The sequence below is a fragment of the Cetorhinus maximus genome, chromosome 15 (assembly GCF_964194155.1).
Source record: "Cetorhinus maximus chromosome 15, sCetMax3.hap1.1, whole genome shotgun sequence".
In the NCBI taxonomy this organism is placed as follows: domain Eukaryota; kingdom Metazoa; phylum Chordata; class Chondrichthyes; order Lamniformes; family Cetorhinidae; genus Cetorhinus; species Cetorhinus maximus.
The window spans coordinates 36,667,944-36,684,473 of NC_135893.1; the positions used below are offsets into that span (position 1 = coordinate 36,667,944).

Consider the following 16,530-nt stretch of genomic DNA (forward strand, 5'->3'; position numbering starts at 1 on the left):
AGCGGGAGATGGCCAGTCTCTCGAGCCTGCTCCACCATTTAATAAGGACATGGTTGAACTGAGTGTGGTGTCAACTCCATTTTCCAGCTTGCCCCCACCCAATCCCCTCATTAGCCTTGGTTCCCTTGTAAGATCAAGAATCTGCCTAACTCAACCTCAAGTGTATTCAACGATCCAGTCCACTGCTCTATGGGGAAGAGAATTCCAAAGATTAATGACCATATGAGAGAAGAAATTCCTCCTCATCTTCATATTAAATGGGATACCTCTTATTTTTAAAATGTGCCCCTCTAGTTCTAGACTCCCCCATGAGAGGAAACATCCACTCAGCATCTACCCTGTCAAGTGCCTTCACAATGTTATATGTTTCAATAAGATCACCTCTCATTCTTCTAAGCTCTGATGAATATAGGCCCAAACAGCTCAACATTTCTGCATACGACCACCCCTTCATCCCAGGAATCAACCTGGTAAATCTTTTCTGAATTGCTTCCAATGCAGGTATATACCTCCTTAAATAAGGAGACTAAAACTGTACACAGCACTCTGGTGTGGTCTCACCAATGCCCAGTACAGTTGCAGCAAGACTTATTTTCTTTTATACACCATATACACTATATGAGCAATTCCACAATAGAAACCACACACTTCAATGCTCTTTTGAGTGACTTTGCATCACTCCGCATCCTGGTTACACCCTCAACATGGCTATTTTGGCAACATTTCCAATTCTATGCATGGCATTGAAGAACCAATAAAAGATTATTGAGCCCATCTGGTTTATTTCTCTATAATCCTGACAACCAGTTTGCATAATCCCCAAAATTGTATCCCAACTCTGTCTCCATTGCAGTTGTTTTCCAGGTTGTTATCCTGGAATTCCTCGATCGAGCCGCTGACGTTTTAAGTTTTCTGCTTCCTCTCCTTAAAAAGATTCCTCCCCTTACAGAACAGGACCGAATTCGAGCCTCAACATCCCGTGTCACTAATGCACTGCTCTGTGAGTGGGCTGAAATTGTCGTTTCTTCATTATCGCTGAGTTGTGCATGGGTCCATAGAATTCTGCCAATGATTTGACCTTCATTTTGTGAAACAAATTTCAGAAGATCACACACTGCTGAAGAAAATATTGCCTTGGCAACGTGGAACCACAAAGAAGTGGCAAACACAAGGACTGGAATCGGCATATTACCAAGTAACTGTCTGACTACTTCAATCTGTGATGAATGCCACTCGCCTTTCAATAAACCGTTTATATCCATTTTAACAGTTAATCACCATTTTCAAACTGAAGTTTTAAAACACGTTTAACACTACTCATTGGGTCCAATGGCTGCTCAGCAATTTAACTCCAAGTTGTAATGACATTCCAAGTGTTAATCAGTTAGCTCCATCTCTTAAGATAGATCCCAAGTTTAACACCAGCCTGCTTGGCATCCTCTATTTAGGAGATAGTTTATTCCTTGTGCTTAGGGGGACAACATACAACTTAAAATTTTAATAATTTGATTTTTGGCCTAGAAAGTCATTGCTGCCAGAACTGTTTCACAGGCACAAAATGGGAGCCCAGGAGTCCAATATGGTGGATGGAGTGCACCCAAATGTACCCTGCCGGAGATGCGTTACCATTTTATTGGTAAAGGGTTTAGCATAGGCGTCCAGGGCCCACACCTAACACAAGGATTTCTATTTGCATAAACAAAGGGCCTAACGCTGGTTTATGGTCTCCGTGGTGAAATCGGGCTTCTCTGAAAATGATGGTGCCACTCACGTGGCGCTCAGGATAACTAGGTCTACGTGCAGCTTAACCAGCGGTCCTCAAAGGGACTCCTGGAGATTGTCAACAAATATCTAAGTACACAACCTTCCCACCTCTGAGGTCGCCACCAGTGAGAGTGGAAGGTTCCGCCCTTGAACTCATAATCTACTGGAGTGCTGTATTGAGTTGCCATCTTTCAGATCAAGCATTAAACCGAGACCTGTCTGCCTGTTCAGGCTGATGTAAAATATCCCAGGGCACTATGAAGAATTGTCCTGGAACTATCGAGAATATTTATCCCTCAGCAAACCTTTCTGGTCATTTAGCTCATTGCTGCTTGTGGGATCTTGCTGTGTGCCATTTGGCTGATATGTCTGCCAACATTAGAGTAACACAGTGAGTATCCATCAAAAGTACTTTTGACTGTCCTCAGGATGTGAACGGTGCCATATAAATGCAACTTCTTTCTTTCTTAAAAGTGTAATAATATTTGAATAATGTTCGCCACTGTTGCTACAGGCAGTAGTGGATGAGAGACAGAGAGATCCCAGCACACACAAGTACCAGGTACATTGCTGACAATGTTATGTGTGCCATAGGGACATCCTCAATGGGTCAGGGCTGTACAGCTAATGACCCGAGCTCAGGCACTGGGTCCCTCTCGTTCTGCCCATGCATCTTGGCAAATGGTCATAGATTGCTCAAGAGATACAGGCAGGATTGCTGTGTCCAGGGAATATCTGGTTGAAGACAGCTCTGTAATACTCCAAGCACTGGTATTTGAGCCTCTGCTGCACCCTCATGAATGGTCCCATAGCACCGTATCCTCAACACCCTTCTGTATGCCCTATAGGGGATCACGTCTGACCCCAAACAGTGAAGGAACAATAAATGATGAAGGCAATCCAGTCACTTTGATGTTTATAAAAAATCTTTCACCAGCAATGGTGCTTATAATCATTATACTTGTTCAAAGGGGAACTTTGTTTAACTGCTGAAAATATAGGGGAATTGTTTCAGGTTAAAGTTAGATAAGGTTAGGTGTTGTTTTATTGCAGTATTTACACTGGAGAAGCCTTGATTCGGTTGTGTTTCTGGAGAATTGAATCGCTCGCTGCATCTGTCGCGGGGTAAGATGCTGCGATGGGGCTGGAAAACCCCAGCCTCAGTGTTTAACTGTGCATCTGGGGCTGTGTTATTGAAACAAAACATCTGGCCTTTGCTAAAGGAAGCATAGTAAATAATTCTGTAAAGAATATTGGTAAGATAGGGGAGAGGGCAAAAAACGTTGTCAATTTTATCCCACTATGAGGCCTCTGACATTAACGCTGAACACTCTCCTACTGCCTCTTATCCATTCCCTATTTACTACTAGCTTTTTATGTAACCTAATACTCACTATTTAATGAAGACTATTCAAATTGAGTTTTCTCTGTCTATTCTTATGCGCGTTTTGGCTGCTGCTCAGACCTGAGCCCATCAGTTTTATTTCTACTAGACCCCTCTCTCAACCTGGGAACACCACCAAGTTCCCCTCTCTCAACCTGGGAACACCACCAAGTTCCCCTCCAAGCCACACACCTTCCTGAGTTGGAACTGTATTGCCCTTCCTTCAATATCACTGGATCAAAATCCTGGAACTCCCACCCTAACAGCACTGTGTGTATACCTACTTCACATGGACTGCAGTGGTTCAAGAAGGCAGCTCACCACCACCTTCTCAAGGGCAATTAGGGATGGGAAATAAATGCTGGCCCAGCCAGTGATGCCCACATCCCGTGAATGAATTAAAAAAATCACGATTCCTTTCATTTCTACACTCTGGGATACTTTGCCCTCCCAAATCCCTACCTCAAACCTTCACTACTCTTCGATCTTCCTCCTCTCCTGTCACCCCCCAAGCTCGATTCCCTCTTAATAAGCCTGGCAGATGGTGTATAATGTAGCAAAGTGTGAAGTTGGTTGCAAGAATAGAAAAGCAGAATATTTTTTATAAGGTGTGAAACTTGCAAATGTTGATGAAAGCAAAATATTGCAGATGCTGGAAATCTGAAATAAAAACAAAAAATGCTGGAAAAACTCAGCAAGTCTAGCAGCATCTGAGGAGAGAGAAACAGAATTAACGTTTCGAGTCCCTATGAATCTTCTTCAGAGCTAAAGAGAAGTAGAAATGTGATGGATTTTATACTGTTTAAGGAAGGGTGGAGCAGGTGGAGCAAGACAGGAGGTCAGGGATAGGTGGGAGCTCGGGAGAGATTGACAAAAATGTCATTGACACAAGTCAAAGGGAGTGTTAATGGTAGTGGTAAAGGCTAAAGAAGGTGCTGATAGTGGCATAAAGGGAAGAGCAGAATATGTTAATAGCAGAACAAGAGTCAGCACTCTTGTGAAAGCACAACATAGAAACCAATGACAGATGGCTCTGTGGGAGGGGGGAGGGGGTGGTGGTGGAGTTGGGAAAAGGATAGTGTAGATGCTGAGAGATTGCTTCCGCTGGTCAGGGAATCTAAAACACAGAGGCTCAGTCTCAGGATAAGGGGCCAATCATTTAGGACTGCGATGAGGAGAACTTATTTCACTTAAAGGGTTGGTGAATCTTTGGAATTCTCCACCCCAGAGGGTTGCAGATGCTCCATCACCGAATATGTGTAAGGCTGGGGTAGACAGATTTTTGGTCTCCCAGGGAATTAAGGGATATGGGGAGTGGGCAAGAAAATGGGGTTGAAGCCCATGATCAGCCATAATCGTACTGAATGACCGAGCAGGCTTGATTGGCTGTGTGGTCTACTCCTGCCCACATTTCTTGTGTTCTACAGCTTCCCCCCTCCTGTGCCTCTATTAGCACCCTCTAAAGTGGTCACTGAGACATTCGATGCTGCCTCTTTACAAGCAACAACCCCAAATGCCCCAGTGATCTCCCTCACTGACCTTCCTGCCCAGTGTGCTGGCCGGGGGCTAATCTTGCTAATCTCTACTCCTCCGACTGCTGACCCTGTGAAGTCTGCCAGTATATCAGCTCTCACCACCCCTCCATGCATCCCTTGCAAGAATGTCCATTCCCTTGTGAACAAGGCCCGTGCCTTCCATGAGCTCACAATGATGATTACATTGACATCACAGCCTTGATGGAAACCTGACTGAGGGGTGATGACACCTCTTTTAATGAAGCCCATCTACCTGACTATATCTTCCACCATTTGCCCTGTCATGATCGTCACTGCTGGCTTTCTTCAGCAATCCAAGAATTTTTCATTTCTGTCACAAACTATAGGCCTTCCAAACTTTGTATGTGCTTGTTTCAATGCGCTGGATCTTAGTTTTTGAGTTAAAACCTCCAGTACTACATTTGTTCAATTTTCTATTACATTACATAATGGTCATATCTCTCTTCCTCTGTGCTCACTTCAAGAGGGCATCTGAACATAACAGTTCAGGCATCTCTCCTCCTTTTCCTCCACAAATTGGTTTCACTGAAGTCTGGTGCTTCAGTGCCTGGCCCTGGGTGAATGAATACGTTATGCTTTTCCCTTTCCACAAAGTATCTGTTCTCCTTACCCTCTCATATCCTTCATCCACATCATCTTTTTACAGAGGCACATTTTTCCCTAATAGCATCCAGATTCCCAGACTGCCTGCTTCCAATTAGGAATCGAGCATTCCCCTAAAAAAAGGACAGCCGCTAAAATATAGTGTCCTACTCCTTATCCAACAAGGCTGATAGGGCTAACCATTTATCAGAGTAGCTGTCAGGTTGTTATTTTAACAGGAAGATGTTAAACGTGCAAGAGAATAAAATACCCTGCCTTATCCCAAGGCCCCTTGGATTTTGTCTGTAGTCACTCAGAACTGAACTGTAATTGATGTAGCTAAGCCACAGTGCAGAGTGCGGGTTACCATCCTGAGCTTTCATCCCTGGCATCTGACTGGATAGTACGTGCACTGACATTAAGCACACAAGATGCAAAAAGTGCTCGACCAACACCAATAACCTTCAGTTTAAACACAGACATGTTAGTGTTTAAGACAAGCAAAATCAGTAGCTCAAATGGAAGAGTGGCTACATTACTGGGCTACTAATCCAGAGGCCAGGATGAAGAATCCAGGTAACGTGAGAAGGGAATTTGAATTCAGCGTTTAAAAAAACCCAATCTGGATTAAAGGTGACAACCAAGTAACCTTGGAGCTGTTGTATTGTCGTAAAATGACCCTCTGGTTCGCTAATGTCCTTTGGGGAAGGGAACCTGCCATCCTGACCTGGGTCTGATATATACATGACTCAAGTCCCACACGATGCAGGAGAATTCTAGAAAGTCGCTCTTTTAACCAAACTGCTCCTGCAACAGTTCAAGGCAGCAGCTGCCTGAAGGAGGCCCACCATCACCTCCTTAAAAAAACTAGGGACAGACAAATAAAATGCTCATGCCCCAGGAACTGATAAATAACATTTCCTAAAATAGGAGGTAATTTAAGAAAGCCAGACCTGGAGTTCCAAATGTGCACTTGAAACTTGGATTTTGCTTCAGGGCAGGAGAAACCTTAGCAGATGGGTTTACAATAGTGCTTCACAAGGGCTAATTCTGTGATTGGGTGCTCCCTGTATGGAGTGTCGTTCACAGTGAGAACTAGCTGAAAACTCACAGCCCTGACTTTCAGATTGTGCAAGTTAATGGGAGCTAAAGTAGCAAAGGAATCCATTGCAGGGATCCATTGGACAATAATCCACTGAATTCTACAGATTGAGTTTTTCCAGGTATTTTTGTTTTTGTTCCATATTTCCAGCATCCGAAGTATTTTGCTTTTATCTACAGATTTAGTGATGCTCAACTGAAAGCAGCCAGATGATGGGATGTTAACTCAAAATTTGAAATTCATCGGCATTGGCAACTCACTGGCAACATGAAGCAGACAAGTTTCACAGGTGGATCTACTTCAGATGGCAGTGTAAACTGGCCACCTCATGTTTTAATATTTCTCTGGCTCTTCACTGTTACTGTTTTACTGAAACAGCTCTTTAAAAAAATAATTTGTGGATGGCGACTGCAAACTGCATAAACGCATGGCCACTCATCACAGGACCTGCCGTCTCCAACATCCCTGCTCCCCGCCACTGCTGCTGCCACTGGTTGCCAAATACGGCAATTGGCCAACTATGGCAGCTACAATACCCATAATCCTCTGTGCTCCAGAAATCGCTCTATTTGTTGTGTGGTGTTACTGGAGTGCACATGCACGAGGGCCACGTTGCATCCTGGGAGTGTCAACGCCTTGTGGTTAGTTTTGAGTCCAGATGGAAAGAACTAGAAGAAAACATTCCTCTGATTTTCCTCCTGAATTGCTCACAGAAAATCAGGGAGATTGATGTTTAATTCCGGGAGAGTCCAGGTCAACCTGGAAGAGTTGGTGAACTGGACACATGAACCTCTAATGGACAGGAAATTTTGATGCCATGAAAGAAAAATTGTACATTTTCATTCTGCCTTTCATGACCTCAGATACGTGTCATGAAGAGATATTAATGTCTATAATGTTATTGGAAAGTATTGTTAATTTGGACTTGTAGCAGGGTCTGTGTCTATGTATGTGTAGGTGTGTGGCTTAATTGGATTAAAGCCAGCTAGTCTGGGTGCTTTGATGTAAGTAGTTTGATAAGTTAATTGGGTAAACAGTTAACTAAGGATAGAACATAAATAGTACATTTGCATTTGTCGAATAAGCCATTCAAAAGATTGGTAAAATCTTGCACCTACCTGACAGACACCAAGCAATGTGTTTATATTACTGATAAAATTGGTGGAATGAAAGGATTATTGCTAGGAGAAGCAAAATTAAAACACCTAGTAATACAATGGAAAAATTACATTCAAAGGGGAAGCTAGGTATAAACTGAAAGGAGTTTGTGTGTGTCAGTCAGAGGCATTTAACATCTAACCACCCTGTAAGGCTACAACTGTGCTTGCAAAGGGGACAAATTGCAAGGAACCTTATTTTGAATTTGTGAAGTCAAATGTGCTTTGCCTGTGTCTGTTTAAAGTCTATGGGCAGAATGTCCCCCCCCGGGCTGGGGGAAGCTGACTGCTGCCCACGATCAACATCACACTACAATTTTACACAGGCGGGCCAATTAAGGCCAGCCCAGCGTGGAATGCGAGCAGCGGTGCTCAGTGCTGCCTGTGTGGGAGTGCGAATGGGCCTAGTGCAAACTTTGCGCATGCACATGAAAGAGCGCTTCAATCTCAGAGACGAAGCGCTGTTTAAAAAAAACTAATGAACAAAATAAAATTGTCATAAAACATGTCCCCTCATGTGACTCTGTCACATGAGCAGGGACATGTTTTTAATTCAAGTGTAAAATTTTTATTTGCTTTAGGAAACCTCATCCTGCTCATGGATGTTGTTTCCTAAAAAATGCAAAGGCCGCTTGGCCTTTTCGCCTGCCCGCCAACCGTTAGGTTGGACAGGCAGTGAAAAATTCAGCAGGATTGTTAACTTAGTGGCCTTAATAGGCCTTTTAATTGTCGACGGACGCGCTGCCGGCTCTGGCGTGTGCGCCTGCTGACCTAACTATCGCAAGAGTGCGTGTTGATGTCATCACGCTCGTCTGGTATCAATGTGCCTTATTTCATACTCTAAAAGTTATTTCATGTTTAAAAGTTATTATGGAAATAATTTGTAGACTTGTGCATGTGTTTAATTTGTTGTTAAATTAATAAATGTTTAATTTAGTTTTGTATAAAAATAATCTCTTGAGGCTTGGTGGTTTTATTCCTGAATTCAGATCTGCATCTCAAATATACCAATTGAGAATTTAGGTTACAACAGTTGTTCAAGTTTCCCTCTGGGAATTAAGCAACTCAGCTTTTACCAATTGCTGTGTCATAACATACCCCAAAGCACTTTATAGCTATTGAAATAATTTTTGAAATTAAATCACTGCCATAACATAGGGAAATGTGGCAACCAATTTATACGTAGCAAGATCCCAGAAACAGCAGTGAGTTAAATGACTGGATCGGTTATTTCAGTGATGTTGGCTGAGGGATAGACATTAGGCACTACACCTCGCAGAACTCCCCTGCTCTTCTTCAAAAAATGTCACAGGATCTTTTATGTCCACATGAAGGATCAGACAGTGCCTTGGTTTAACATCTTATCTGAACGATGGCATCTCTGACTGTGCCGCACTCCCTTGGTACTGCATTGGGGTGTCAGCATAGGTTTTGTGCTCAAGCCTCTGGAGTGGGATTTGAACCATTTTTAAATCAGGAGGTCAGGGGTAAGCGTGCAGTACAATGAGCATAGCTTTGCTCAATCAGTTATGTGATTCCAGCTGTCTGAAACTGCTAATGACACCAGGGGAATTTAATTTTACAATTTTGTGCCCCCAGTCAGAATTTTTATTGGACAGAAAGCTATCTGAACCATGAGTTGGGTATGCTCGCTTCCATAACAAAATTCCCAATATCCTTCCTAAATCTCAGCATTAGGTTTTTTGCCAACTTGAACAAGTAAAGACTGAGTGGCTGTATCATCCCACATCGGTTCCTGGAGTTGCATGCCAGTTGGACAATCCAGTTTTGGCCAGACTGCTCAACCACCTCTAAGTGGGCGTGGTGGTAATGTTATTGGACTAGTAATCCAAAGGCCCAGGCTAATGCTCTGGGGACTTGGCAACTGGTGGAATTTAAAATTCAACTAATAAAGCTGGAATTGAAAGCTAATCTCAGTAATGGTGACCATGAAACAATCGTTGATTGTTGTAAAACTGGTTCACTAAAAGTCCTTTAGGGAAGGAAATCTGCCATCCTTATCTGGCCTGCAGGAGACTCCAGACCTAAGGCAATGTGACTCATAGCTGCCCTCTGAAACGGCCGAGCAAGCTACTCTGTTCAAGGGCAATTAGGGATGGGCAACAAATACTGGCCTTGCCAGCAACACCTACATCCCATGAAAGAATAAATTAGAAGTTAGACAAAAGTTTTCTTTTTGAAGCAAAGTCTGTTTTTCCCTCATTGGTCTCCTATGATATGGAGCCGACTGCTGTTCAGGTTATTGAGTTTTCTTTTGAACATAAGACAGAATCTCTGAACACAACTCTGAACTCCATCTGTTATCTGGTTTTAGATAACCTTAAATTCGGATTAAGCCATTTCACATTTGTAGTTTTCTGCAGGATATTGTTCAGAGACTAAGGTGGCCAACTCTGGTTGGATATATTCCTGGATTTGTCATCATATGACTTCCTCCCTCCAATTTTATTCAAAAAGGGAGGGAGAGAGAATGCAGGAAACTTTTGGTCAGTTGGTCTAACATCGGTCATAGGGAAAATGCTAGAAGCTATTATTAAAGATATTATAGCAGGGCACTTCAAGGCACATTCAAGGCAATCAGATAGATGGCTTTGTGAAAGGGAAATCACGTTTAACCAATTTATTGAAGTTCTTTGAAGAAGTCACATGTGCTCAGGGTGCACTGTACTTAGAGGTTTTCAGAAGGCATTTGATAAGGTGCCACAAAGGTTATTGCAGAAAATAAAAGCTCATGGTTTACGGGGTAACATATTGGCATGGATAGATGATTGGCTAGCTAATGGGAAACAAAGATTAGGCATAAATGGATCTTTTTCTGGTTGGCAGGATGTGATGAGTGGTGTGCCATAGGGATCAGTATTGGGGCCCCAGCTTTTTGCAATTTCTATAAATGATTTGGATAAAGGGGCTGATCATATGGTTGCTAAGTTTGCTGATGACACAAAGAAAGGTAGGAAAGTAAGTCGTGAAGAGGACATAAGGAGGCTACAAAGGACATAGATAGGTTAGGTGAGTGGGCAAAGATCTGGCAAATAGAGTATAATGTGGGAAAATGTGAGGTTATCCATTTTGGCAGGACGAATAAAAAAGAGGCAAGTTATCTAAATGGTCAGAGATTGCAGAGCTCTGAGATACAGAGGGATCTGGGTGTCCTCGTGCATGAATCGCAAAGGTTTAGTATGCAGCTGTAGCAAGTAATTAGCAAAGCTAATAGAATGTTTCAGTTGTACAGGGCATTGGCGAGACCACATCTGGAGCACTGTGTACAGTATTGGTCTCCTTATTTAAGGAAGAATGTAAATGCATTGGAAGCAGTTCAGAGAAGGTTTACTAGACTAAACCAGGAATGGGCAGGTTGTCTTATGAGGAAAGGCTAGACAGGCTAGGCTTGTATCCATTGGAGTTTAGAAGAGTAAGAGGCAACTTGATTGAAACATACAAGATCGTGAGGGGTCTTGACATGGTCAATGTGGAAAGGATGTTTCCTGTGGGAGAATCTAGAACTCAGGGTCACTTTTAAAAATAAGGGCAAAAACAAAAACAGAATTACCTGGAAAAACTCAGCAGGTCTGGCAGCATCGGCGGAGAAGAAAAGAGTTGACCTTATCGAGTCCTCATGACCCTTCAACAGACCTGCTGAGTTTTTCCAGGTAATTCTGTTTTTGTTTTTGTTTTGGATTTCCAGCATCCGCAGTAGTTTTTTGTTTTTAAAAATAAGGGGTCGCTCAGTTAAGGCAGATGAGGAAATTTTCTCTCAGAGGGTTGAGACACTTTGGAACTCTCTTCCTCAAAAGGTGGTGGAAGCAAAGTCTTTAAATATTTTTAAGGCAGAGGTAGATAGATTCCTGATAAGCAAGGGGTTGAAAGGTTATCAGGGAGAGGCAGGAATGTGGAGTTGAGGTTAAAATGAGATCAGCCATGATCTTATTGAATGGTGGAGCAGGCTCAAGGGGCCAAATGGCCTACTCCTGCTCCTAATTTGTATGTTCAATATACGTAACTGCTCCACCCCACATGCGCACCATTGGTTGCCAACATGTCCATCATCACAATGCCCAGCTTTCCTCCACCAATTAGAAAGCGAGAAGTCTGTGTTACCCAGTTGTCAAAAATCATCCAGACAGTCGGTCATCCTCCTGTCCCCATGTCCTATATTTTTATGACTATAAATAGAAGTGTCCAAATAACATTAAAAAAACGTTTTTACTGCCACTACGACTTTTCTTCCAGGCTGCTCGCAGCAATGGTGGGGTGAAGGTGGTGGGAGTTTGGAACTCACTGCCTGAAAGGGTGGTTGAGTCAGAAACTCTCGTAACATTTAAGAGGCATTTAGACATTCACTTGCGTTGCCATAGCCTCCAGGGCTATGGACCAAGCGCTGGAAAATGGGATCAGTGTAGTCAGGTTTTTGTTGACTGGCGCGGACACGGTGGGTCAAATGGTCTCCTTCTGAGCTGTAAATGTCAATGAGTCTATGAGACATTAATCTTTAATTCCTTGAAATTCTAGGCCAATTCTGGAGGGTTGGTAAGCCTCTCCTTTATATCAGGACCTGTGCTGTCCAAGCTGACCTTAGCCCAATGTCACAATAAGGACGTTACAACCAGTGTCAGCCATTCAACTCAAATATTTCCAATCATTTTAAAAACAGAAGATCTATAATTTGTATAGGCAAATCTTTGATAAGGAGCAGCCCACTGTTAATTATTTAGCTAACAATGCTGGAGCGGTATGAAAGGATTTCAATACAAAACACTTATCAATATGACAAGCTGAGGCTGCCTACACACAAAAACAGAAATTGCTGGAAAGACTCAGCAGGTCTAACAGCATCTGTGGAGAGAGAAACAGAGTTAACGTTTCCAGTCTGTATGACTCTTCTTTAGGGAATAGTCATACGCTCTGAAGTCACTCGAACTCAAAACGTTAACTCGGTCTTTCTCTCCACAGGTGCTGCCAGACCTGCTGAGTTTTTCCAGCATTTTCTGTTTTTGTTTCAGATTTCCAGCATCCGCAGTATTTTGCCTTTATATCAGCTAATTATACATAGGTACTAATGAGCCATGAGCCAAAGTTTACAATTTTCATCCCGTGTTCAAATCATTCCATGGCCACTCTCCTCCCCATCCGAAGCCCTTCCAGCCTCACAGCCTGCAGACCTCTGCATTCCTCCAACTCTGTCTCTTGTGAATCCCAGATTTCCATCGCACCACCACTGCTGGCAATGTCTACAACGTTCCAGACACGGAAGTCTGGAATTTGCTCCCTAAATTCCTCTGCCTTTAAGATACTTCTTAAAACCTTGCTCCTAGGCCACCAGTCCTAAAGGCTCCCTCCTTTGGCCTGGTGCAGATTTTTCTCTCATTCGGCTCCTGTGAAGGACCTTGGGATGTTTCACTATGTTAATGGCTCTATAACTTCAAGCTCTTGCTGTGACCTGTGACCTTCAGATAATTACCAGGAATATTAAGATTGTCCAATGCTAAATGTTCTTGTTCCAGCAACCTCCATTGGAGAGCTCTGCTCCTTAAATGATCCAAGTGCTCACTCCAGAAAGAAACCTCACTCTGAATGGGTTCAGCAATGAGTGAACATTGACATGAATAGCTCAATGCTTTCTATTTAAACAGGATGGTTAAAAGTGTTGGCCATGTACGCTGGGGGTGGGGGAGAAAAAACGGAAGCGTGTGCCAACTAAATGCCACAGGGGAATATTTTGAGCTTCAGTGCCTCGCTTTGTGAGCTCGGATCACACATCAGGAATTAAGGTCAAGCCCCCCTCCGATGTCCAATATATCAAGAACTCAAACAGAACATCAACAGCCCCTCCATCTATGATGCTGCTCTGTGATACACACACTACATATACATCTGACTTAGGGCACAGCACTGACTTCAGCAGGCTAATAGCCACAATGAAGAATAATCCCAAAAGGAAACTTCCACTTAAAACAACCCACTTGGCTCTCTGAGCTCAGCTTCATAAACATGTAATTTCCTCCAGCTGTTGGGCAGATGTGCAACTGTGTTTGCACATTTCTATCCAGTGTATAATTGCCAGCACACTTAGCACTGTTTACCATATTAAAAAAAAGGTTCATTTGAATAGAAGGCAACCATGGCTCTGAGTATTAAGCTCTTGTGCCATAGCATGTTGGGACACAGATTTAATCTGCTGCTCCATGAGCAGCCAGTCTCAGCTACGATGCTTGGGAAAGGCATGGGGTGGAATTGAATTCCTGGTGCCTCGGCATCAGAAGGTCGTAGGATCAAATCTCACTCCAAAGACCTGAGCACCAAATCAAGGCTGACACTCTCTGGGCAGTATTGAGGGAATGCTGCACTGTCATCTATCACATGAGATGTTAAGCCTATCGGCCCTCTCAGACGGACATTACTGATCTTATAGAACTATTTTGAAGAAGAGCAGGGGAGTTATCCCTGCTGTCCCGGTCAATATTCCCCCTCAACCAACGTCACTGAGATAAATGATCTGCTTATTAGCACATTATTGCTTGTGGGCCCTCACTGTTCACAAATTGGTGCCCTGTTTTCGACAACAGTGACTGTTATATACTGTTGTATCATCTGTAAATATCCATAAAGAGCTAGGAACTAATTGTTATGTGCTTGTGGTCCAGGGGTCCACATTTCACGGCTGCACTAGAGACTGATGTGACGTGTAATAGAACCAGTTCGAACCAGTCCTTCTATTGTACATGACAGCATGGCAAAATTAAAGATAGAGTTCTGATTTTTCCAAGCTTAAAATATGATTATTACCAACATAGGGGATCCAAAAGGCTACAAGAACACATAGCAGTGACTGTACTTCAAAACTATTTCATTGGGTGTAAAGTGCTTTGGGAGGTCCCAAGGTCATGAAAGGTGCTATATAAATGCAATCTCTTTCTTCTGAACCTGGCCACTGGGAGGAGATAGCAAAATGCTAAAAGATATTGATCACACATAGCAGTGCGCCCATTCACTAAAATGTCCTTCCACTAAATCTACAGCAACTCACTCAGACCATTGGTAACCTCGCAGGCTGCACATCAGCACGTGCCAGAATCTGAAATGAAATTGATGTAACCTACCTGAACTGTTAAACTTATGGTAAAACACAAATAATGAATTATTACCTTGTTCCACCATGCAAAGCAATGACTGCAGCACTGACCTGCAGCTGAAGCATAGATGAGAGAGTTGAATTTATTCAAGAAAGAAAAAGTTTGATTAATACAATTTTGGTTCTCTTTTCTCCTTTAAACGCACTTGCCGAGAAACACAGAAGCTTAGAGTATAGAAAGAGGCCATTTGGCCCATTGGGTATGTGGTTTTTTTATTAGAACAATCCAAAACCAATCCTCCCATCCTAATGAGCTGCCCCCATGCATGGGATCTCAGCTTGAGGCTCTGCATAAGGAGACTGATGTGCTTGTGCGCTCACTTACCGAGGAGGTGCTTCATGATGGCCTGGTTGTGGTCCCACAGGTTGTTAAAGGTTCCCCACCTGGGCTTTCCATCGGGCAATGGGTTTGCCTTAATCCAGCCGCCACAGGCATAATTGTAGAAATTGTGGCATGGATCAACGGATCGGTCCAAGGATTTGAGGACGGTGCTGGCAACGATGACACAGGATTCTGTCAGGCAAACCTTCCGGGAATCTGCAATGGAAAGCAAAGCATGTCGAGACCCTGTGATACTCGGAGTTAAATCTGTGCCTGAGGGGGCCGCAGGAACACCCACATAAACGTATCTTTCAGAAAGAACTTCAGCCAAAATTACCTTGAAACTCTTGCCAGGGCCCAGGTACAAGGCCAGTGCTGTGTGTATATTGGAGTCAACACAGCAGAATTTACCTGACCTCACTGAGGTGGGCGGGGCAGAGGCAAAATTTGGAAATGAGGGCATCGAGTCAGCAGTCCAATGCTTTGCTGCCTCTTGGTCGATCTTGTCAGAGACACATCACGAATGGCAGTGGTTACCCACCTGGCAGGGACAGGTAGCCAATAATGAGCAACTAAAGGGTGATTAGGCAGTAGCCAGAGATAGAAATCTGAACTTGTCGACGTTGCTCGGGCCCCCACAGTGTCAGCAGCTCAGCTGAAATGGCTGCACAGTGCGAGCCCATTGTTGCAATGAAAGCCTAATGAAATAATGAGTATAAAAAGGGGAAGCAGAAGGGGTGAGCCCTTACATTGTCAGCCATTTACAATAGAGTAGGGTCTGCCAATTAAAGTCAACTCCCTTACGCAATCAAAGCCTCACTGAGAATGTGAGTGCTGAGCACACCCATTACAGACTGCATGCTGACATCCTGACTTTTGCTCTCTGCTTTGTTTTCAAGGATAAGGCAGCCCGTGATACAAGGGAACTGCATAAAGTGCTGGAATCCCAATGCTTCAGCCTTTCATCCCCTACAAGGGGGAAACTCTTCAAATCCAGGACGGGGCACGTACCAGCTATGAGGTTGTGAACACATTCTCATCGTGCAGTAACCCACTGTACCAGCTGACACAACTAGAGCGCAAATCTGTCAGCTACAAACACGCAAACCTGCATTTAGGTAGCAACTTTAATGTAGAAGGATGTCCCATGATGCTGCACACAGACATGATGTCATTTGCATTTAAATGAATCAGTACCAACCGCTCCCAACTTCTCTCTCAGGAGCCCATTCTTTCTACAGAAAAGGTCTGAATTTACCCCATTTCAAACCCAGCCTGTGTTTCCTTCTTCTACTGTTCTAGACCTTGTGAAGCAGCTTTTTACAGCCCACATTATCTAGTCCCTTTATAATCCTAAAACTAGCAATTAAATTACCCTTCAGCCTTCTCTGTTACAGCGGGAAGTAACTAAAGGAAATGATCTTTCCCCATTTACTATTAATGCCCTCCGCAATTAAAAAAAAAATTCTATTAACCCTACTCAGCTTTCTCTGCCTCAGTGTCATCACACACT

The 16,530-nt window shown here is 43.4% G+C and overlaps 1 protein-coding gene across 4 annotated transcripts in view; it reads right to left on the reverse strand.

Annotated features, from left to right (window-relative positions):
• LOC144690609 (endothelin-converting enzyme 1-like) overlaps positions 1-16,530 on the reverse strand; it is a 359,428-nt gene that overhangs the window by 120,204 nt on the left and 222,694 nt on the right. For all 4 annotated transcript variants that reach the window (XM_078558277.1, XM_078558278.1, XM_078558279.1 and 1 more), the window contains one exon: positions 15,021-15,233. In XM_078558277.1, the coding sequence (XP_078414403.1) occupies positions 15,021-15,233 (213 nt within the window). The remainder of the gene's footprint in view (positions 1-15,020; positions 15,234-16,530) is intronic.